This window comes from Ovis aries, chromosome 7 (genome assembly GCF_016772045.2).
Source record: "Ovis aries strain OAR_USU_Benz2616 breed Rambouillet chromosome 7, ARS-UI_Ramb_v3.0, whole genome shotgun sequence".
Lineage (NCBI taxonomy): Eukaryota > Metazoa > Chordata > Mammalia > Artiodactyla > Bovidae > Ovis > Ovis aries.
In genome coordinates, this window is record NC_056060.1 from 68,505,183 (window position 1) to 68,529,329 (window position 24,147).

Genomic DNA, 24,147 nt, shown 5'->3' on the forward strand with positions numbered 1-24,147 from the left:
TTGAGATGAGATCTTTGACTCCTCTTGACTTTCTCATTCATCCATTCTAGCTGCCTTCTAAATTGAAAAGTTATTTGAGGATTGAGAAAATAATAAGAAAATATTCTCTGAAAAGAAGTGCATACTGGGAAGATCAAAAAAAGATTCTGTGAATTAAAGTGCAGGTGAAGAGCAAACATTTCTCTCATAAAAATTATATGAGCTCTTAAGAATCCTCAATGGAGCTATTAAAGAAAAATATCTCTGAGGTTTCTCCACAATGCCGCTTAAAGAATGCATTTCCCCATTCATTTCTGATTTACCAGTAAAAGAAAGAAACTAAGCATCTTGATTTCAGTACCAATTATGAGGTCCCCCACACTGCCAAAAGATATGTTATCTGAACAAAGGCATGCTTTTCAAACATGACTTTCTCCTGAAATTGCTATGCTATTGAAATTCCTATGTTATTGTAGAGAGACTCCTAGGATGAGGCACAACTGAGAATTCCAGATAAGAAGGGAGAGATAATATCACTATCACTTCAGCAGAGGAAATTAAGAGGTGCCGCAAATATAGACATATATATAGAAAATGCCCACAGAGGAGTGTGGAAAAAACATCCATGAAATTAAACACATACACACACAGATGTGTACACACAACTATTCATGAAGGGAGGAAAATGGATTGTCACCGAAACAGATCAAAGAGCAAGTGACAGAGCAATGACAGCTTTCTGCCCCATGCATGCTGCTGGGCAAAGACGTCAGAAATGCAATCTTTCAAAACCTAAACGTACGGACAGTCAAAATGGTCTTCGAAAAACAAGGGAAAGCTGTCAGAAAGGAAAATTGAAGTGAAATGATATATTTGGTCTCATTTTTTAATCAAGATATTAAAAAACCAAACATGGTTTTCCTATTGGAACCTAGAATTAAAAACCTCTCTCTATATGTATTTTTTCAAGTAACATGTCATGTGTTTACATATAATATGCATCATACATACAAAGGGGGGAATAATTCACCAGCACATCAATTACTCTGCTGCTGCTGCTGCTGAGTTGCTTCAGTCATGTCCGACTCTGTGCGACCCCATAGACGGCAGCCCACCAGGCTCCCCCGTCCCTGGGATTCTCCAGGGAAGAACACTGGAGTGGGTTGCCATTTCCTTCTCCAATGCATGAAAAGTGAAAAGTGAAAGTGAGGACGCTCAGTCATGTCCGACTCTTAGCAACCCCATGGACTGCAACATACCAGGCTCCATGGGATTTTCCAGGCAAGAGTACTGGAGTGGGTTGCCATTGCCTTCTCTGTCAATTACTATGAGTATGTTCTATAAACTCTGTAATAAACAGGCGTGTTGAAACAGATAAGGAAATGGGAATTGTTTCTTCTCTTGCAGAAAAGCAATAAGCTAAGAGGCTCATCTTGGGAGAGTCCAGGCAAATTCACCACATTCCCAAGTCTGTCTGGTCAGCACTAAGGGGAGCAGCAAGCAGTTTCCCATTTCCCACTAGCTGGAAAGCCCAGGTATTGGCTTCCAGACATTATGGGAGGAAGTGCTGGGGATGTGAGGAAGGCCTACCAATACCTTAATCACAACATCTGAGAAACCTTCGTTTTTGTTCTCTTATTTCTCACATGTTCTTAAAACCTAGTACCTGGTATGAATAATAGTATTGAACTCTTAAAGCCATAATCTTCCACCCTACAGAACTATTGTTACAGTTTTACAGCATGGATGAATTTCCCTCTTCTGCGGAAATATAGGAAAGGCCAAAATTAAGTTTTCCAGTAGTCATGTACAGTGGTGAGAGCTGGACCATGAGGAAGGCTGAGCATCAAAGAATTGATGCTTTTGAACTGTGGTATTGGTGAAGACTCTTGAGAGTCCCGAGGACAGGAGGAAGATCAAACCAGTCAATCCTAAAGGAAATCAACCCTGAATATCCATCGTAAGGACTGATGCTGAAGCTGAAGCTCCAATACTTTGGTCACCTGATGCAAAGAGCTGACTCATTGTCAGCTAGGAAAGACCCTGATGCTAGGAAAGATTGAGGGCAGGAAGAGAAGGGGGCAACAGAGGATGAGATGGCTGGATGGCATCATTGACTCAATGGACATGAGTCTGAGCAAACTCTGGGACACAGTGAAGGACAGGGAGGCCTGCCTGGTGTGCTACAGTCCATGGGGTTGCAAAGAGTCGGACATGCCTAAATGACTGAACAACAACAAAATAAGTCTGATTTGTTTAGATATCCTCAGTTGGATTTCTAAAATACATAAAGTAGAATTTCTTCTGGTAAGAAATATTGAAATTTGATATTAGTCTCATTTGATATTAGTCTCAAAATATTTTAAAAACAGCTAACCCAAATGAAAATATTCCAAGTAGGTTTTCATAGGCAATCAGAAATTTTAAGCTACCATTTTGGAGCAGAGAAATACATTAATATTCAACCAAAAAAATGGTATCAACCTAAACAGAGATCATGTTCAAAAATTACTTTATATATATATATGTGCGTGTGTATGTGTGTGTGCATGTGTATATATATATATATACACATACTGTGTATGCTGAGTTGCTTCAGTCGTGAACTCTTTGTGACCCTATGGACTAAAGCCCTCCAGGCTCCTCTGTCTGTGGGATTATCCAAGCAAGAATACTGGAGCTGGTTGTCATGCCCTCCTCCAGGGGATTTTCCTGACCCAGGGATCGAATCTGCCTCTCTTAAGTCTCCTGCATTAGCAAGAGTGTTCTTTACCACTAGCACCACCTGGGAGGCTTTGCTATTATCCACTTTTGAATTAAAAGTTAGAACACTTTGTCATGTTTATAGTCCAAAGATGCTGAATACACCCCTAGTAGAAGTATGCCTGAGATAAGTATAATGCATTTTTTATCATCCTGAAAGCATTTATTCCCTTAAAAAATACAGAGAAGTAAAGATAAACCATTATCCTTCAAAAATCAAACTGCATGTTTGCTGACAAGGTAAAAGACTTATTGAAATAGGCACAGGGCACTATGCACTTATAGAAGCAGGCTTTCTTCAATGCTTGAGAAATGCAAAACACGCCAAACTTTCCCACTCTACCAGTGCATACCTCTCAAGGGGGTGGTCTACCTTCAGAGCCAACTGGAAAACTCCTCAGAAGCAGACCTCCTATTACAAGTTGAATTGTGCACCCGCCCCCAGCCCCTTCCCCCGGTGCAAATATATGTTTAACTCCTAATCCAAACACTTGTGAATATGATCTTATTTGGAAACAGTGTACCAGCAGATGTAATCAAGTTAAGATGTAATTAGTAGGGCGAGTCCTAACCCAATGGCTGATGTCCTTATAAGACAAGGGAAATTTGCCCACAGAAACACAAAGGAGGGAGATATGAAGGAGGAGGCAGAAGCTGTAGTTCTGCTGCCACAAGCCAAGGAATGCCTGATGGACCAGAAGCTGGAAGAGGCAAGGATGATCCCCATCCAGAGGCTTTGGAGGGAGCACAGCCCTGCCTACACCTTGATTTCAGGCTTCAAGGCTCCAAAACTGCAAAAGAACAATGTCTGTTGTTTAAATCGCCCAGTTTGAAGTACTTTGTTACAGCGGTTCTAGAAAACGATACACACCCTTAGTCATCATGTTGTAGTGATGTAAAGGAAAAGACAAGACAGGCTACCAAGCACAAACGGATTTTCGGTTCATCTGGGCCATGACTATCCCTTAAAGGGTAAACATTCAGAAATTTCTTTGGAATTTTTTGCTAATTGGGTGTATGATGTCTAAAGATGCAGATTTCTCATTATATCTCATTGAGATAAATATCCCATTCTCTGGAGAAGTGTTCTTGTCCCCACGTGGGAAGGAAAGTATTCAAATAACTATAGAGAGAGCTTTTCATAACATAATTAAATAAACACACACCTTAAATTGGAGAATTGTCTGTCATTTATCAACACATCACAGAGATTCAAATTTGAAAGGTAGACAACTTTACCTCACATGATCCTGTTCTAAGTAAAAATAAACTATCCTCCCGAGTCCATTGCTATGGAAAAATTAAAATGCTTCACCCAGTCAGAGCCTCAAGCTGCACTTATATTCCTGGACAAGGTGGAAAAACATGCATTGAAAATGAAGGCCTCTAGGCATTTATTGATTTACCAATTTAAATAAGTATAGTCACTTCTGCTTTCAGAGGGTTTGACAGACCAGCATAAAACTAATGACATTATTAACACATACTAATTAAATATAAAAACCGCACTCCCTTTCATTTAGGAAAAAGGTGTGCTTATTCAAAATTTTGTCTTAAGCCCAACAATGTAGCAGAAAGAATATTTTTAAACCAAAAAAGTCTTTCAAAGCCTTGACAAGGATCCTAACTTGGATCAAAACTGACAAAATATATTCTCAAAAAGAAGCTGGAACCGAATCGTGTAGAAGAAAAGCACTAAAACTCCAGGACATCTTAGGCAAGTTAAGAAAATTCTCACACATCTCAATACAACTTCCATCATCAACTAAATTTAGAAAATTATTGCAGTTTCACAAGTATGGATTATTCACAAATCCAATTTTTTTCCCTCTGATTCAGTGAGCCCTGCCGGGAAAGCTGTCATCTGTAACTCCAGTTAATTTGGGGAAACCTGGTCTTTCCAGATGGCATCAAGGAGGGCAGACAGCTAATATGAGTCTACATTCCAAGTTCTTATCTTAATGTGGAGAGCAAGAGCTCTTAGCCTCTGAGCTTGCTTTGATCCATTTCTTAAACCAGCACTCCACAGAATTCACATTTCTCTTAAAATGTCATGTTTCTCTGCCAGAAAACTACCAGTATTACCCTGAAAGTCTGCAATAGAGACTGCAAGCCTGCTGAAAACCTGGCTGAACCACCTTCCCTGTTACAGCGTAGACAAAATATAAAATAACAGCACACCCTAGGTCTTCAATGCTTCAAACCCGTGGCTAATTTAGTGCCCAAGAGCTTACCTATCTCCAAGATTAGTTTACAAATCACTGGGCATTTTTCAATCTAGCCAGGAGCTGTTCACCTGCCAAAGTGCTGATTAATTAAACGACCTTTCATTATATCTCCAGTTTTCTCATTTGTGGATGTGCAGCTGTACCCCAAGCATCTTTTTCATGCTCAAAGCCAATGTCTTGCAAAGTAAAATTTGGCATGAATTTCTCAGCCTTCAAAGGTGAGAAGCCTGCCCATCTGCAAAAAGTGGAACATCTAACCCAGAGATATAATTAAGGGAGAATGGCCCAGCATTAACCACTAGAGCACTGTTACAAAAATACAATCCACATTAAAATTTTTGCCCAAGAAAATCCAGTGGGGAAACTCAAGTTTTCCATTTAAAACAGTTTTTTCAACTCAGCCTGCACACAGAAATCATCTCAAGAAACTCTTGGAAATGTTGATGCCAGATCTTATCCCAACTGAATCAGAATTACTGGCAGAAGGACTCGGGTATTAGAATCCTTCAAAAACTTCCCAAGGTGATTCTAACATTCAACCATAATTGAGAGTTACTAATGGAGGGCAGGGGTCAGTGAGTTTTTTCAGGCAAGGCCATCCCATAAATATTTTGGGTTTTGTGGGCAGTTAGTCTCTGTCACAGCTACTTAGCTCTGCCATGCTGGCACATAAATAACCACAGACAACACAAATGAACAAATGTGGCTGCATTCCAATGCAGCTAGAATTGGGAGCACTGAAATTTCGATTTTATAAAAACTTTTACATCTCACAAAATACTATTCTTCTTTTGATTTTTTTTTCCCAATCATTTGAAAATGTAAAGATCAATCTGAGCTTGTCATACAAAAATAGATGTCAGCCTGGATTTGGCTGGGCCACAGTCTATGGACCCCTCATCGACACTACAGACTGAATACACTTCTCCTTGATCTTTTCTCAAAAACAACATTTGCTCAGTGACTCACTGTCTCTGTCCTAGAAAAGAACCCCTTCAAAGCATGGATACCTTCAGATTCAAGTTGGTCCAGGCCATAGGAGGCAGCTGTGTTAACATAGCTAAAGGATGGAGCCGCAGTTCTTCTTTCAGAAGACGCCTCAGGATCAGCAAGCGCTGGGGAAGTGCTGGGTGCCTCCTCCGTTATTCCAGGGGGCGTCACTGGAGAACCCAAAATTGGTGTGAACAACTCCTCACTCGGCCCTGTGACTGTGTCTATTACGTCTGCCAAACACAAGAGAGATGACTTGACCAAAGATGATCTGAATGAGAAATGCATATATTTAAATATATGCTTTTACTTGCTAAGCAAGAAATGACTAATGAAACCAGTATCTCATATACAGTAGATTTGGCACTTAGACCAGTTCCATCTCCTACAATGCATTGATTTAGCTACCCAAGGCAAACACTTATCTTCCAGGAAAATATACTACCTCAAATCAGAACTCTGGTTTCAAATTTTAATCTCCCATTTATTCTATTGACAATATTATGGATTTTATAGGATTTTATATAACCTACCCAGGCTTCCCTGGTGGCTTAGTGGTAAAGAATTCATCTGCCAAGCAGGAAACACGGGTTTGATCTTTGGGTCGGGAAGATCCCCTGCAGAAGGAAAGGGCAACCCACTCCAGTATTCTTGCCTGGGAAATCCTATGCACTGAGAAGCCTGGTAGGCTACAGTCCACAGGGTCCCAAATGAGCCAGATACAACTTAGCGACCAAACAACAATATAACCTATTACTAAAGATAGAAAATTCAACAAAATTTATTTAAATATACACCAAAGATGACTTTGGTGACATAAAGAACCTGCCTGCCAGTGCAGAAGACATAAGACATAGGTTCAATCCCTGGGTTGGGAAGATTCCCTGGAGGAGAGCATGGCAACCCACTCCAGTATTCTTGCCTGGAGAATCATAAGGACAGAAGAGCTTGGCGGGCTACAGTCCACGGGATCACGGAGAGTTGGACACAACGGAAGCGAGATACCATGAGAAGATAACTTTCAAAAGTCAAGTCAAAGAATAAAAGTTTAAATCTGTGTCTGGAATATGCTCAATTTTAAAGCAGACAAATTAGCCCCAGGTATTCCCAAACCTAGAATAGCAGCATTTTTCCAAGCCTGGTTGATTATCATAATCTTTTGAGGTAATTTTGAAATGTTGATTTTCATGCTTTCTACATATCCCAACTTAACTGAATCAGAACCTCCTTGGTGATGAAGCCTGAGAAACCATTTGTAAAAGCTTCTAGGATATGGGTCCACAGATTAGCATATACATTGCTGTTGGCAGCATAAATGGAAGCAATTTTGGAAAGCAGTTAGGCACTGCTTCCTAAAGTCCAATATTCATATGCCCTATTCCTACATATAAACCAAGAGAATCTCCTACACACGTGCAATGGAGAATATGTAAAAGACTATTCACGGCAGCCATGTTCACAATGGCCAAATCTGTAAACGACCCAAATGCAAACCACTAGAAAACACTGGATGAAGATGAGATAAATAAACCGTGATATATTTTCATCGTGCAATGTTACAAGCAGTCAAACCAAAAGAACCATAGTAAATAAATAGTAGCCATAGAACAGCAAGTTAAAAAAAAGTTAGTCCCCAAAAGGCTATCCACAGCACAATACTGTTTTTATAAAATAAAAAACTAAAACTTTTAAACATACAATATCAGGAGTACATCCAGACACAATTTAACAAAAAGGAAGCCAAGGAAATGAAGATCCAGGTTAACGGTTAACAGAGGAGGAAGGAGTTTAGATGGGAAGGATCTTGGGGTTACCTGTAGGTTACTGACAAGATCCCTAGGGGTTTTGTGGAGAGAGAGGCAGGCATGCAGGATTAGAAGGTATTTATTAGTCAAAGATAACTCAGGTAATACATAAAAGTAGGATTTACTGGGCTGGCCAAAAAGTTTGCTTGGGTTTTTATAAGATGTTATGGAAAAACCCAAATGAATTTTTTTGCCAATCTAATACTTAGGCCAATGATGAAACAGAGACATGAAGCTCCAAAATAATAACTAAATAATAATAATAATAATATTTTTTGTAATTCGCAGGTGATTCTGATGATCACTCAGATTCAAAAACTTCACTGTTCTTAAGATCTCAGAGCATCTGAGTGTCTCCTATATCTTAATAGAAAGTTCTCGGTATACATTTGTTAAAACCCTGAAAATTACCTATAAGACAGGAAGGCATTATTTAAAGATGAACAAACCAAGGCTTGGAAACATTAAGAAACTTTCCTGAAGCCACAATACTAGTAAGGGCCAACGCTGGGATACAAACCCAGGTCTTTTCTGGTTTCATTCCCCAGGTTCTTACTGGTTTTACCCCCAGACCATTTGCCTCACTCATTCTATTCCTTATCAACTCAGAAAAGATCCACCCCCAAAACACTGAGTTCAATTCTCTCTGTTACAGACCTTCCACAGCAGGAGTAACTTTGAAAGAGACAGGGATGGGTGTCGTTGAAACCACAGTGGCCAGAGGCTCCCATCTTCTCGACAGCTGAGTAACACGAGGAGCATCCGCGGTGGCAGAGGGCAACTCGCTCCCTCCCTCGGTCTTGTCCTCGCCTCTGGTGACCTCGAGGGTGGCAACCTGCTGTTCCTGCGTCACCAAAGACACAGTGGCTTCTGCTGCTTGAACAGCTGTTGTCATCTCTTGAGTGATGATGTCTTAAAAGGGAAGAAACAATATTTTAAAATAGACTAAATCCCTATACCTGAAAAAGTCACTATATAATTAATAATTTAAAGAAAAGCAGACTGTCATTTCAGGGAATGAGAAGGCAGAGGGATGGCTCAGAAATGAACTGTCAGTAAATAGAAGTTTCCAGTGTTGCTGTTTTCAGGAGTGGTGAATCAATTTAAGAAGTGGTGAATCAATATAAGCCAGAGATAAAGACAATAACACAAAACATGGAAAATAAAATTTAAAATAAGAAATCAACAGTTAAGTTTCCCTTTATGAATATCAACATAATCAGTTTATTTAGAAAGACATTATACAGAACTAAGTTCAAAAACTCTCAGAAGCATTTATATATATTAATATTCACATTTGCATCCCTGAAGGGGACAGAAAGTTGGCATTTTGAATTAAAGGAATACTAGTTACAATAACTAATGTTTACTGAGTTTCTATTATGTGCCATACACACATACTTCTAAGCACATGATGGGCATTAGCTTATCCTTCCATATGTAAGGGGAGGAAGGTACTAACATCATTCCATGGAAGCCATATATCATAGTGGCCAAGAACACAGGCTCCAGATCCAATCTGCCTGAGTATCAATTCAGATTCAGCCATCTTCTATCTGTGTGACTCTGAATGAATTACTTAATGTTTCTGGACCTTGAGATTCCTTAAGTTGTAAAGCGGAAATAATAATAGTATCTTCCCCATAGAGTTTTTACAAAAATTAAACAACACGTGTAAAACACTTAGTACACACCCAGTGCTTGGTAAGTATTCAATAAATATCAGCTAGTATTACCTCATTTTACAAATGACTTAGGTGTAGAGAAGCTAAGGAACCTGACTAAGTTTACATAGTTAGCCCTCTTAACCACTGTGCTAACTGCACTTATCCCTCAACAGATAAATGGATAAAGAAGATGAGATACACACACATACACACACACACACGACATCGTTCGGCCACTGAAAAGAAATGGCCAAGAAAAGAAACCTTGCCATTGCCCAAGGAATAACTTAGAGTGGCCTGTGTAGAAGGTCTGCATTTGCTTTCAACATGAAAAAGAATGAAATACACCTGTGGGGTAAGATGTATCTATTGCAGGTCCACTTTCTTTCAGTTCAGTCGCTCAGTCGTGTCCGACTCTCTGCGACCCCACGAATCGCAGCACGCCAGGCCTGCGTGCCTGGAGTTCATTCCAGGAGTTCACTCAGACTCACGTCCATTGAGTCCATGATGCCATCCAGCCATCTCATCCTCGGTTGTCCCCTTCTCCTCCTGCCCCCAATCCCTCCCAGCATCAGAGTCTTTTCCAACGAGTCAACTCTTCGCATGAGGTGGCCAAAGTACTGGAGCTTCAGCTTTAGCATCATTCCTTCCAAAGAAATCCCAGGGTTGATCTCCTTCAGAATGGACTGGTTGGATCTCCTTGCAGTCCAAGGGACTCTCAAGAGTCTTCTCCAACACCGCAGTTCAAACGCATCAATTCTTAGGCGCTCAGCCTTCTTCACAGTCCAACTCTCACATCCATACATGACCACAGGAAAAACCATAGCCTTGACTAGAGGGACCTTAGTCGGCAAAGTAATGGCTCTGCTTTTGAATATACTATCTAGGTTGGTCATAACTTTTCTTCCAAGGAGTAGGCGTCTTTTAATTTCATGGCTGCAGTCACCATCTGCATAATCCCCCCAAATACATTATTAAAGAGTATTTATAAGGGTTAATATTTTCCCCCTTCTTAGGGAGAGGTTATGTTGGAAACTTCACATACTGAGCCACTAGGAAAACATAATTTCTAGAAGACTTTAGCATCTCTTTTTTCAAACAGTAATTCTAGATACTCAGCACATTACCAAGTGTAATAAAAAATAGCCTTCTTAAAAGCAGCTGAAAGGTTTTTTCATAGTTTTTATTAATGGCATCACTGTTTTTCCTATTACTTAAAAACATTTCTCCTCAGAAATTATTTGCTTTAAAATAGTGTTTGTGTATTTTTTTAGTACAAGCATTTCCATTTCTTGGTCCCCAGTCAGTTTAGGCTAGGTTTTTCTTTGAACTGGAAATTTTTATATTTGAAGGACTGATATACCTGGCTATAAGACAACCTTACAAGTGCTTCATATTTTCTCTTTGTGCCACTATTTTTTTCTTTTTTTCTGAAATAATACTAGTATCTTCAGCACCTAGGACAATGCTCTATTTGCCATAAAAATACATAGTTTTACCATTTAAAGCAGTATGCATTCTCCATGTTGCCCTCATTTTTGAAAGCATAATGAACACTTCTAAGGAAAAAATATGTCAAAATAAATGTTCACTCTATGGTCACAGTTTCACGAAACAGTAAGAAATATAAAAAGGGCATAGCACTTCAAATAAAAGACTGCTGTTAAAGACAGAGTGAGAGCTAGAAATAGTAATGGGAATTTTTAAAGTAACGTTCAAAATTTCTCCACATCGCTCATTCTTTTCAGTTCCCATAGGAAAAAAAATATACACAATAATTATTATAGATTACTTTTAAAACCTGATCTTTTTTTCTGGCCATACCACACAGCATGTGGGATCTTGGTTCCCCAACCAGGGATCAAACGGGTGCCCCCTGCAGTGGAATCATGGAATCTCAACCACTGGACCACTGGGGAAGTCCCCTAAAACCTGACCTCCGAGTGAACAGCTGAAGAAGCAGATGAATCAGAGGACTGACTCTAACCTAACCCAGGATCCTCATCAATTCATAATATGCAAAAACTCCAAGAAATCATTGTGTTCCCTGAAGAAGAGAATGTGCTAAGTAGTCCCTGGGCCCTGAAATGATTGGCACTTGAGTGGCTGACTTCTGAAAAGTACTTGTAATCACCAGGAAATGGGCAGACAAACTTTTGACTATTCTCTCACTACTGTCATCAATAATTTAAATTTTTCACATTATTTATAACCCTATGAAACAATCGAAGAAGTAAAAATTGAAAGGAATTATTTGACATTCCTCTCTCTCTCTCTCTACCAAGAATACTTAGAAGCTTTTTGATTAATTCGGACAAGGCAGGCAGGCAGATTGGATAATTCTAGTCTGGATGGTTCTCTATCTTCATTTACTCATTCAACAAAGAGATACTTATTGAGTACCTACTATGTGCCATATATTGTTCTATGTGCTAGAAATAAAAAGAAGCTGCCTATTAAAATATTATAGTTAAGTGAGGCAATTATGACTAAGTAAGGAGTATATTGGGTAATTTTTTAAAAAAGCATATAACTGCAAAATTTATTTTCTTTTTAAGTTACATTAGTAGAAGCTAAGGCAAATCCAGTATATAACAATCATGGATTCAATTGTGCAGTAAATTATCTGGGACTATGTGATTTAATGCTCCAGGAATATCTTAAAGTATTATGGAGAACTGAAGTAAACTTCTTGTTTGGTCACATCTAATATCACCTGGGTCATTTGGACCCAACTTTATAAATGAAATTTAAAAACCAACTTACAAAATAGTTTTGGGAAGCTTCTACGAAACCTTCCAGTATACTAGGTCTTACAGTCTTTAAAAAAATAGATTGGATATCTAAAATTCAATTTTTTATCATTTTAATTCAATCTCCATAACACTTTATAAAACATGTTACTAATTTGATATTTTCCATTAATTAGGCTACTTAGCTGAAGTAACAGCTGTACATATTCCAAAACAATTTGGAATGAGCATATGCCCATTACACTAAGTTTTTCCTTCCCCATGCTGTTGTCTGACCAACTACACACAATCAAAGAAAAACATTTATCAGCAACAAAGGCAAGGACTGACATCTCATAACATTCACAGATGTAGAGGCCAAGAGGAAGTAGAAAGTACAGAATCAAGCCAGCAGAGAGGATTTATCTGTACTGTGGGGTTTTCCCCCCTTATTTCTAGATGAGTTTCTTTTTGGGAAAACAAAGTCACAGAACTCACATAGTTAATACTATGAGATAAATATTTACCTAAGGCTTTTTGGTAATATCAGGGATGTGAGTATTTTTTACAACAATGTGTAAATAAGTATCTGACATTGTTGATTACACCATTTAAACATATAGCTATTTTTTCACATTTTCTTATATATATTTATACATTTTCATAATAAAAGGTTTGAAAAATATTCATCTATACCAGAGTTTCTCAGAGCGACTGACACTTTGGCTCAGATAAACCTTTGTGGGGGGTTGTGCTATGCTCTGAAGAATGTTAGCAGCATCTTGGCCTCTACCTACTAGACGCCCTCTGTTGTGACAACCAAAAATGTCTCCAGAAATAGGTAATGGAGATTAAAAGGTACAAACTTCCAGTTGCAAAATAAATGAGTCAAGGATATGAAATGTAAACTGTGGGGAATACCGTCAATATATATGTAACATCTTTGTATCATTTTGTAATGTACAAAATATCAAATCACTAGGAATGAACACAGTATTGTAGGTCAGTTATACTTCAAAAACAAAACAAACACCCATAGAAAAAGAGATCAGATTTGTGGTAAAAATTATCAGATTTGTGGCAGGGGGTGGTGGAAGGGGGAACTCGATGAAGGTAATCAAAAGATACAAATAAGTACTAAAGATGTTCAACATGACAGATACGATGAATACTGCCATATGTTATATATGAAAATTAAGAGAGTAAATCCTGAAAACTCTCATCACAAGGACAAAAAGTTTTTCTATTTATTTAGTTTTGTATCTACATGAGATGATGGATGCTCAGTAAACTTACTGTGGTGATCACTTCATGCTGTATGTGAATTAAATTATGGGGGTAAGGGGATGACAAATTATTACCTGTTAAACACCACTAGTCTACATATAGGAGTTATAATTGAATGTATTTTATACAAATACATTTATACAAGATGTATTATTTATTTACTTTTGTTTTAGATAATTTACTTCTAAATTGTCACTTAAAAAAAAATATAAACCACCTAAAAATACCATGTTATGGTTTCAATTATATCTCAATTTTTAAAAAATTCAAACAGAAACATTCCAAATTAAACAAAGTTTACTTTTCTTTCTCTTACCTTTAAATCTATTTCCCAATGGTTGATGCACCTCAGACTCATATTCGGAGATGGAAACTGTGGTCTCTAAGAACATGACACTGTTCTCCTTGGTGGATTCCACAAAGTCCGCAGTATCCTGGACCAGGTTCATGACAGAGACTTTCGTATCTCCCATTGGACTTGTGGGAGTAAAGGAACTCTGATCAGATGCTCTCTCACCCCCACGTGCCATTAACAGGGTGGTTTCCATGTGTGTTTCCATTTCAGGCAGCTTCAGACTCACATCTGCAGCCTCTGTCAAAGCTTCGCCCTCTTCCATGCCTTCCATACTGATACCGGGTGCTTGGGTTGTCTGAGATATTTCCATTCTCACCTGTGTCTCTGTATTGTCTCCAAGCTTTGGGGTCTTTATCTGGCTTACACTCTCTAATTTGGTGTCATCCCACTCATCACTTATGACAGGAGCAGCTGCAACAGCTGTGCTGACACTCATCGTGACTTCTGGGGCTCCCAGCAGGCTGTCAGTTTCTGGTTCAACACTCAGGATGGACTCAGAGGTTGGGAGCCAGTGCTTAGTGGCGTCAGTAGCCTGGGTATTATCAGCTGTCATCTGGGAAGGCTCAGTGCCTGCTGTGAGCTTAGAACCAGGCAAAGAAGTGGTCTTATGTTCTGGGTTTGCTTCAAATTTCTCAGTCCTTGGAATGGTGGTTAGCATTTCTTTAGTATTCACAAGGGATAAAGGTGAATGCCCCAGACTAAGCCCTTCCGGGCTTTCAGTTGCAAACAACTGATCATCCACATAGCTCAGAAAACCTTGTGTTGCTTCAGTGGTTCCTTCCACAGTGGGCTGAATGATGGTACCACGGGAGGGTTCCTCCCTCTCATCAATATTCAGAGAAGCAGCTGGCGCGACAGGGTTGGTTAGCGTGGCCTTGGAAGGTCGGCTTTTGGGAGACATTCTCTCTGGCTGGCTAGAACCGAACACTTCTTCCCCTGCTGGGACCTCTGGCTCAGTAGCAGTGTAAATGTTAGAACCATCAGCCTGCATAAGCATAGCTCCTACAGGAGGGGTTTCTTTGTTACTAGGAAATACTGTATTTAAAGACATTGTTGATGGTCCTGCTAACACTATCATTGGATCTCCAGAGACTGGAGTGTACTTAGAAGTAACAGAGTCATTTTCTAGGTCATCTGTGTTTAGCCTCTCAGACTGTCCTTTTTCTGCATGAAGAAGTACCATCTCCCTTCTTTCCACGTTGGGGAAAGCCAGACATTGTGCGGCAAAGTTGAGAAGTAGAAGGCTACAGAAAGCCAGACAAATGTGTAATACAATTGGTCTGCTCATAGTGGAAAACAAATGAGCACATAAATTGGTAGAGTTGACAATTCCAGTAATTGAGTCCTGCAGAAAAATAAAGCATATCAAACCATCATATAAATATATGTTGTAAATAAGCCCCTTTAAATTAAACCATAAGTAAAATAATCTCCTTGACTTCTGTTCAGAGATAGTACATAGGAGAAGAATGTTCTATTTCTTTGTACCTTTGAGACTTGGATAACCCAGTTCATTTTTCCCTATTGAATTTTCAGCTGATTTAACTTGCAGCTCTCTAGCAAAGGGTACACATACTTCACGTACTAAGTTCATTGTTTTTAAAATATCTACTTGAAATAAACTACCCTTGAAATCACATTTGCAATATTCTTCCCAATTCTTCTATTAATCATGGAGTCAAATGACTGTAGAAATAGCAACACGTCCAGGGCAATAAAGAGCAAACCTTAACATTTATTTATATTACATTCACAGAACCTTTTAAGTATGTTTTAAAACTTATTAAATATCATCATAAAGTACTGAATACCAGTTTCATTCAAGAGTTTTTAAAGTATATAAATGACTCACAATAAAAATGTATCTTTAAAATACTTAAAGCATTTGTTTTCTCTGCAACAACTATAAAAATTATAGGCCAAATCTTCATGTCTCAAAACAATTAGAAAAAGTAAAACAGTTAATGTAAACAAGTGCATATTTTGAAAAAAAAGCTCTTTCAGAGAACCAAAACACATTTTAAATTATCAATGTTTACTGAATACACATTTATTGTACGATTAAGATTTATTTTAAAAAAAAACTACTTACACCGTCATTACAACTAAAATTATATTGAAACTGCTAATTTCCCCCCAACCTTAAGGGTTTTACGTCTTTTTATCTATCCCATCATCAGAAAGTTCTTAGATACTACAGTTTTTCTAGAAAATTAAACCTAGGAATGAAAATTCTAAATCTAAAAATAAAAACCTTATCTTTATAAAAGTTATACTTTTCCTTTCTCCTATGTCTAATCATTAAACAATCAGGGTTAATTAAGTTTATGATGTACACACACAAAATATAAAAATGTATATTTTCATAGGGTCTTCTTCCCTTAAGAAGTTGAACCTTCCACATGTTAATCCAGTTAGTCTTCCAGGCCCCTTTGAGACAGAGAAAAGGTCAAGCACTAAGGTCAAGATTTAGATAGCCAAAGAGAAAAAGAAGGTTGAATTTATCTACAAGAGGAAAGAGGAATCCATGAATTCAGAGCTGAGGCCTCTTGCTGAACTACCAGCACCCACTTGAATGAATTATCTTGGAAGCAACTCCTCCAGCCCAGGCAAGCCTTCAGATGACTTCAGCCTCAGCTGCCATCTTGACTGCAACTTCTTGAGAGACCTGGAGTCAAAACCACTCAACTAAGCTACTGCCCCATTCCTAGTACACAGACTTGGGATGAGACCATAAATATTTATTGCCACCAATAATTTTTTACCCAAAAAAATTACTTTGGGAGAATATAGGAATGGAAAGATGCCATGAGATGCCATGTGCAAAAATGGAACAGCATATCAGGGACCACAAATTTAGAAGCAAAAGAAAACTGAATCCAGAGATGACTAGAAGAAATGCAAGCCATCCCACCCAAGAATCTTCAGATAGTGAGCGAAGTTTCAGTGAAAGTCACTCAGTTTCGTCCAGCTCTTTGTGACCCCATGGGCTCTACAGTCCATGGGATTTTCCAGGCCAGATACTGGAGTGGGTAGCCATTCCCTTCTCCAGGGGTTCTTCCCAACCCAGGGGTTGAACCCAGGTCTTCTGCACTGCAGGCAGATTCTTTACCATCTGAGCAACCAGGGACACCCTCAGATAGTGAAGGGGATGCTAAATTTCCTCATCTGTAGGATGAGGGGTTGAAGCACTTGTATTTGAATATTAAATTACAAACAGGTAGCATACATTGTTTAAACACACTGTTTTACAAGAAAAGAATCCAGGAAAGATATTTTTAAAAGAGGGAATAGTGTGGGAACATTCTGGGAATTAGTTATTCCCATACTTCAGATGAGCCATAATGCAGCCCAGTTCACAGCCAGGTAACAGAATTGGTAGCAGTATTTGGCCTGTGGCTTCTATTTTCCTTCCTTAAAACAAACACATATGACAGCTGTATAACAAGAGTGCTCACAGCTGATGACACTACACCTTTGATTTCTGAACATACAGGCTGAACTATAAATTATATAGTCAAAGATACATAAAAGCTATAGAACTCTCTGGTTCATTTGTGACTTGTTCAGAGATCTGCTCTTTCCTAAACAAATATTTTTCCAATTCAATGAAATATTACCTCAGGAGACTCAGGATGAGGCCTAAAAGCTGGGTCTCCATGGCACAGCTTGTGGGACCTTACTTAGTTCCCTGACTAGGGATTGAACCTGTACCCCCTGCAATCAACAGAAGCATGGAGTCCTAACCACTGGACCACCAGGGAATTCCCAGCAGCAGAGTTTAGGACATAGACTGGCATGAGAAAAATGAATCATAGCTTTATTGTTGATAAAACATGCCATGTGACTCTAGACAAATACCCTCAGTCTCTCCTTTGACAGAATAAGGAGTTAAAAAAAATAATCTTTGAAATCCCTCTATCTCCATGATTCCATTTTCTTATTTTATCTATAAAACACACAAGAAAAATGCAGATGTTTTCATATTCCCACAACTTTGTCATCAAGCAAGCAGGGCACCCAAATGATTGTATGAGTGCTTCACATTTTATTCATAAGTTCTGGAGTCATGTGGACCGAGAGGAGAATTTTATGAACAAATCAGATTTGGAGGGTGGTAGGGACAAACAAAAAAGATGTAATATAATCTCTATTGCCTTTCCAAAACAGATTTTTCCTTCAAGGTTTCATTTTCATCTAGACCTTAAGCTTTAGAATTTTTGTGTGAAGGGAATTCTGCCACGGCTCTAAAAGACCTTCCTTCTGTAATTAAGTGTCAGCCACCTGCTTTCTAAATTCAATTACGACAGGAAAAAGTGGGGTGAACTGCACGCCTATTTTATGTCTGTGTATTGCAGCCATATGCTCCTTCTCCCTGCTATTCAAAGTGACGCCTGAACTTGAAGAGAGGCAGAAAAGACAGCCTGTTGAAACAGCAGTAGGGAACACATCTGCAACTCAGATAAATTGGTAGATGACCTTCAAGTTCCAGATCTTTCTCTGTCTTTCCAAGCACAGCACAGGTTCACATAGCCACTCCCATGAGTTTGGAGTCCTTCACTGGGAGCTGTGTGATGGTAGAGAATAAATAAGGAAAGACTAACTCTTGTCAATTCAGTGACAATATTTCCAAACCCAAGTAACCATCTGTAATCACAAGGCTATAGGCCTTTTCTTTTTTTCCCTCGACATTGTCTCCTTTCCCTGGCAAAGTGCCTGGCACAAAGGAAATGCTTAGTAAATACTGGCTGAACAAACGAATGTCTATAGCCTGCTTTGCTGAAGGAGAGAGAGATTTCACTGCTTATTAGAAACTGTGTCCTAATTATCTTAAATTAACTCAAATATCAGAATATTTAACAAATAAAACAAAACATTTCTCTAACTTTTCTTTTTATACTGTGACTTTGGCAGCTCCTTTCTTTGCACTCTATCCATCAGTGCAAATTAATTCAGATACATGAACTCTAACCCAGTTGTTCACTGATAGTGGATATTAGCTTCTAATAGCTTAAAAAGCATCCTTTTCCGAGCCAGTCATAGCACTTTATCTGTCATTCGCTATCAAGGTATCCTAATGGCTTGGCAGTCCTCTGAACAATTTACTGCATTTCTGCCACCAGTGAGCAGATAAGCTGTTCTGTCAAGCATTATCTTCGACAATCTTAAATAGATACAGTCCAGAATCTCTTTGTCAAGTCTAGGCATATTCAAGTTTCAAAGACAAATGAAAGACAACATAAAAAATATACAGCCTAGCCATCTTGTTAGACTTACTAATCAGGTGTTGTCAAACACTTGGTCAATATTTTTCCAACTAAACAGTATGAGGCTGTTGTTCAGTGTGTTACCGAAACGCAGACACAAAAGGGAACCAGCGTGTTCAATCACTTCATCAGTGACAAAGCTAATTTTTTCAAAGCAAATTGAGTTTCATGTATAATATATAAGGAACACGAGCATTGCCCTAAGGGTACTCAAGACACAGGAGACCTGTAGAGTATGCCAGAAAAAAAAAAAAAAACTGGTGACAATCTGCCTGATATTTTCCTTTTGCAGGATAAACACAAATACCATAAACAGCTGGTGTGGGGTTTTGGGAAAAAAGCTGCCCTTGATTTCCATCGTCTACTGGTTGTTACTTGGGTGCTACTTCAAACACACTATCTTCATCTAAACTGTGGTGTCATCTTGAACTCTTCTCTCCTGTACATTCCAGATTCACAATTTCTGCAGGTCCTTCCTTCATAATATCTCTTGGAATTGTCCCTTCTTAGGAACACTGGATTGTCATTATTTTACCTGCTTCTTAATTTATTATCCTGATCAGATTCTCTCCTCTCCAATCCATTGTATACAATCTAGATGGTTTAGTCTTAAGGAAAGAAATGACAATAATAAATCAAAAATGGCATGGCTACCATTCAGGGATGCCAAGTGTTTTAAGTGCCTTATATAAATTATTTTATTTAATCCTTTACAACAACCTAATGATACAGGCATTATCATTATCCTTCTCTCTCTCTTTTTTTGTTTTTTTTTTTTTTGGTGAGAAAACTACCAGCTTACAGAGGTTAATTAACTTACCTGTGTAATCATGTCTGTTAGTCATCAAGTTTCATGTCTCTGCGACAACTCTACCTTCCCAAAACACATCACTTAATGTCCCCAAACATAAAACTGCCAACCTCCATATCTATAACATAATTTCGTATCATCAGTGCCCAGTACAAACCCACTGCCAGTTGGACATATTGCCCTCTTATGTGCCTTACTCATTTCAGCTTCCTAAGTTTTGCTCACGGCACTGCACTAGTCAGAATGCTCTCTCCTTCTTCCCTGCCCCTGGTATCCAATCCGTGGTCCACCAGGTCATGTCCTATTTACTGACTGTTATCACAAAACAGCCTGGTCCATCCTCTTCCTGCCCCTCTCCTAGCTTCTCCAGCATAAGTCATCACATCTATAAGTCTCGTCACCTCAAATAAAGTTACCTTCTTTGCATGAAAACACTAGTCTTTCAGCTTCCTTTGCCATATAATTGCTAATAATGGTAGACACATAGGTGAGGTATTCAATTTTTAGTGGTGTGAAGTGAATATAAATAACCATTTGAAAGTGAAAACCACTCAGTCGTGTCTGACTCTTTGGGACCCCAGGGACTACACAGTCCCTGGAATTCTCCAGGCCAGAATACTGGAGTAGGCAGCCTTTCCCTTCTCCAGGGGATCTTCCCAACCCAGGGATCAAACCCATGTCTCCCTCATTGCAGGTGGATTCTTTACCAGCTGAGCCAGAAGGGAAGTCCAAGAATATGGTAGTGGGTAGCATCTCCAATGAATCTTTCCAACCCAGGGATCAAACTGGGGTCTCCTGCATTGCAGGCAGATTCTTTACCAACTGAGCTATCAGAAATATCCATTTAAGAATGTGAAAAAGAGGTTCGGAATCTCTCTACACTGTAAGATTTTCAATAACATTTCATGGCTTATGTTTTGTTCATCACCTAGTTAATTTTGGCTACTTATTCAATGTGTGATCTTAATAACAGTAGTAATTTATGTATTCTCATTTCTCCTGTACTTCAGGTTTCTTCAGAGTTTATTTCATTAAAAAGAGACAGAGAGATCACAGAGGAACAAGTTTCAGAGCTTCAGGGCTTCAGAGCTTCCCAATTACCCCTTCACCTTTCAAAATCCAAGTAAGTAACAGTAATTCTTTGATAACAGAAGAAGAAAACTCTTTCCCTTCTTTGTCTTAATATCTCCATTTTGTGTTTTTCCTGCTCCTTAATGATTATTTGTCATTGTCTTACTTTCCTTTAATTGTTAAGGTTCTCATTGCCAACAATATCCCGTTGGTCTGAAGTGGAGCTTATCAAGACTCTGACCCTATTAACCCAGCTGTGGCACACAGCATTAAGGTACCCCATCTCTGATTTACTGTGCTTTGCATGACTGTTACTGGTCTGATTTATTGCCTTTAAGATGATCTGACCCCACTCATCCTTCACTATAAATTAAGTGGCTGGGATGACAGATGATCCTTTCAGTAGCATGTTCAACCACAGTGGAAGGAGAGAGAACAGAGAAACCACAAAGTAACCCACAGGAGGAAAGAGGCATCCTGCTGACAGGGAAGAGGAAAGTAGGCTGGGGTCGAGATGGTTACTCTGGCAACTGCCAGCAAAGTGCTTTACCATTCCTGCAGACCACAACTAAGTTCTACAAATCAAGCCCACAAGCTTTATTTTCTACAATTTAGCAATATAGACAAAGGAAGATCCCGGTGCGTATCACTCTAGAGCATTACCCTATTCCTGGTAAAAGAAGCTGGACTTGAAGATTTAAAAGTTGGCTTCGACTTCCAGCTCTACCTTGGGGAAATCACTGAAACTCAGTCTCCTCTTTGCAAAATGGAGATAATAATGTTCATTCTGTTTTCTACAAAGATGGAAGAGGGACCAAATCAGTGATAACAGACATAAAAATGGTTTGAAAAAAATGTTTAAGTATCAAGCAATTTAAGACATATTGTTGTTGTTCAGCCAGTTGCTCAGTCATGTCTGACTTTGCAATCCCGTGGCCTGCACAACACTAGGCTTCCCCGTCCTTCACCATCTCCCAGAGTTTGCTCAAACTCATGTCCATTGAGTCGGTGATGTCATCCAATCATCTCATCCTCTGATGTCCCCGTCTCCTTCTGCCTTCAATCTTTGCAATACTACCATGCACTCCCCTCAAAATATAAAAATGTGAGCAGTCTGAAAGATGCATAACACCCTTTTCCCCTCAAGCTATTTCCATGGAGCTTCCCCTTTCAACTTTTCATGTAGACAAAGGGACGTGGGAATTGTCCGATGTCTGCAGAATTCCATCCTAATCAATCTTGATCAACAAGCTCCTGTCCATCCATTATATACAGTTCCTTTCAACAAACCAATGTGATATTTCATTTCTATTCTTTGTAGTTCACAAACCTCATTTGCTTAAAAAGATCTCTAAATACTAGCTGGCAGGAGAAAGTAATCCCCAGGTAGACATTTCAAGGAATAAACATAATATCTAACACTTCATGCTGAAACCTGATTCAGATACTTTTCTTATAATCACCACGTAAACACTATGTGAAAAAAACAGGACTGACTACACATCTTAATTAAAGAGTAAGCTTTCATTTTACAGAGATTAAACTCAGATTATTCTCTCTGAATAGCCAGCTTCCCTAAGTGAGACTAAACAGAATTCAATGAAAAAAAAAAAAAAAAACAATTCCTTACACAAGTTTCAGGCAAACACCTGCTGAATAAATAGTGAAGACGACCTTTAGTTGATGAGTAGAAATTTTCCGTAACAGGTAAGCAAGTCCTCCACATTTTGATCCTATACTTATGTTTAGCATCAAACTACTTCTGTTAAACCAAATTATGACATTGAAAGGTCTAGCAAGAAATGCCGAATATAATGTTCCGAACCTGCCGTGAAAACAAAGGCACCCACATCTTAATTGGCTCTGTTACTGTAGCTACCTTAGACTTGCTGAGTCTTGGGAGTTCTGTGAATAAACACAATCAATATCAAGTCTGTTGCATAAGTGCTTGGTTCATTAATATGACAAATATAACAACAGTACCTTATGCATAAGAGTAAGTCCGGCTGTCCTTCAATTTCTATTGTGTGTAAATGTTCTGATACCGTGAAATCTTACCCAGTTTTGAGTTTCTTCCAATAGATGCTACAGTGGTATTCTGCTGGCAAGTAAGCAGAAAGTGGGTCAGCGACTAGACTCTGTAGATGTTTAAACAAGACTCCTTGGAGCCCAACAGTATCACTTGTGATCAAGAAAATTCACAAAGGAGGGGAGGGGAGACATGCAAATTCTGGCCACACATTTTGCTCCCTACGGAAAAAAAATCCTTCAGAGTTTTTTGGATGGTCTTGTGAGCCACTCCCCCGTTCCCTGAAGATGCAAACTAAAACTTCCATAGAAAGAAGGCAGACTCTTTAAATCAGCCTTTAAATCCTCTCCTCCACAGCAGCTCTACACTAAAATGAGGAGCCAAGATCCTGGCCGATCCTTGGCATCAGCTTGGGAAGGCAAAGATTTCTTTGAGAACTCCAAACTCTTGTGGATCCTCTATTTTGAGCGCCTGGCAGATTTTTCGCCAGCCAGATTTTTCGCTCTACATGTTCGGAATGTACGCAAGTCGGGTTCTGTCAGTGACCCGGACGCACAGGAGGCATCTGGGCACATCCATGTAGCACCTTACAATCATTCTGGAGTCTAACCCGCAGGCCCTCTTTCTAATCAAGTGACCTTTCCAAGGAGCATCCTCTCACCGTGTCCTGGGGGACCGGTCAGGGTCTGAGCAAGGAGGTTCTGTGACATCCCTGCGCTAAACACTCAACTATTTGTTCTCTGCAAAGTAACACATTTCGGTGACCACTGCAGCCCCCACTCGCTCCTCGGCTGCTGACCACTGACTGGCATCGGGGACACTGCAATCAAAGCTTTCAAAGGAGCAGATCTTAGTCTCCGGGAACTTCTCTACCACCGCTGTGAGACTGAGAGGGGAGGGAGAGAAGAAAGAAAAGCCCACACAAAAGCAGCCAGCCCTGCAAGCTCCGGCAGCACAAAGGCCCGCTCGCTGGTGCGGAGCCGTGAGGCTGGGCTGGAGCGAGGAGTGAGGCTAGTCCTCGGAGGCCTGCGCGCCGCGCCCCACGCTCTCGGAGCTGCCCCCGCGCACCCCGAGCCGGGGCACCGCGTTCTGGCAGCGGCGCGGGGCGCACGCTTGGCGCGCCCGGGGCTGCCGAGCTCCCCCGACCGCACAGCTCCCGGGGC

General features: G+C 39.6%; 1 protein-coding gene across 5 annotated transcripts in view; it reads right to left on the reverse strand.

The window, feature by feature from the left end:
• The window catches only part of ARMH4 (armadillo like helical domain containing 4), a 258,708-nt gene that overhangs the window by 118,965 nt on the left and 115,596 nt on the right, over positions 1–24,147 (reverse strand). For 2 of the 5 annotated variants that reach the window (XM_060418098.1, XM_015097095.4), the window contains 3 exons: positions 13,768–15,151; positions 8,423–8,677; positions 5,981–6,193 (listed from right to left, as the gene is read on the reverse strand). In XM_060418098.1, coding sequence (XP_060274081.1) covers positions 5,981–6,193; positions 8,423–8,677; positions 13,768–15,151 — 1,852 coding nt within the window. Of the gene's footprint in view, positions 1–5,980; positions 6,194–8,422; positions 8,678–13,767; positions 15,152–22,938; positions 23,054–24,147 lie in introns of all 5 variants that reach the window. The other 3 variants (XM_042252570.2, XM_060418101.1, XM_060418099.1) reach the window with 3 other exon arrangements.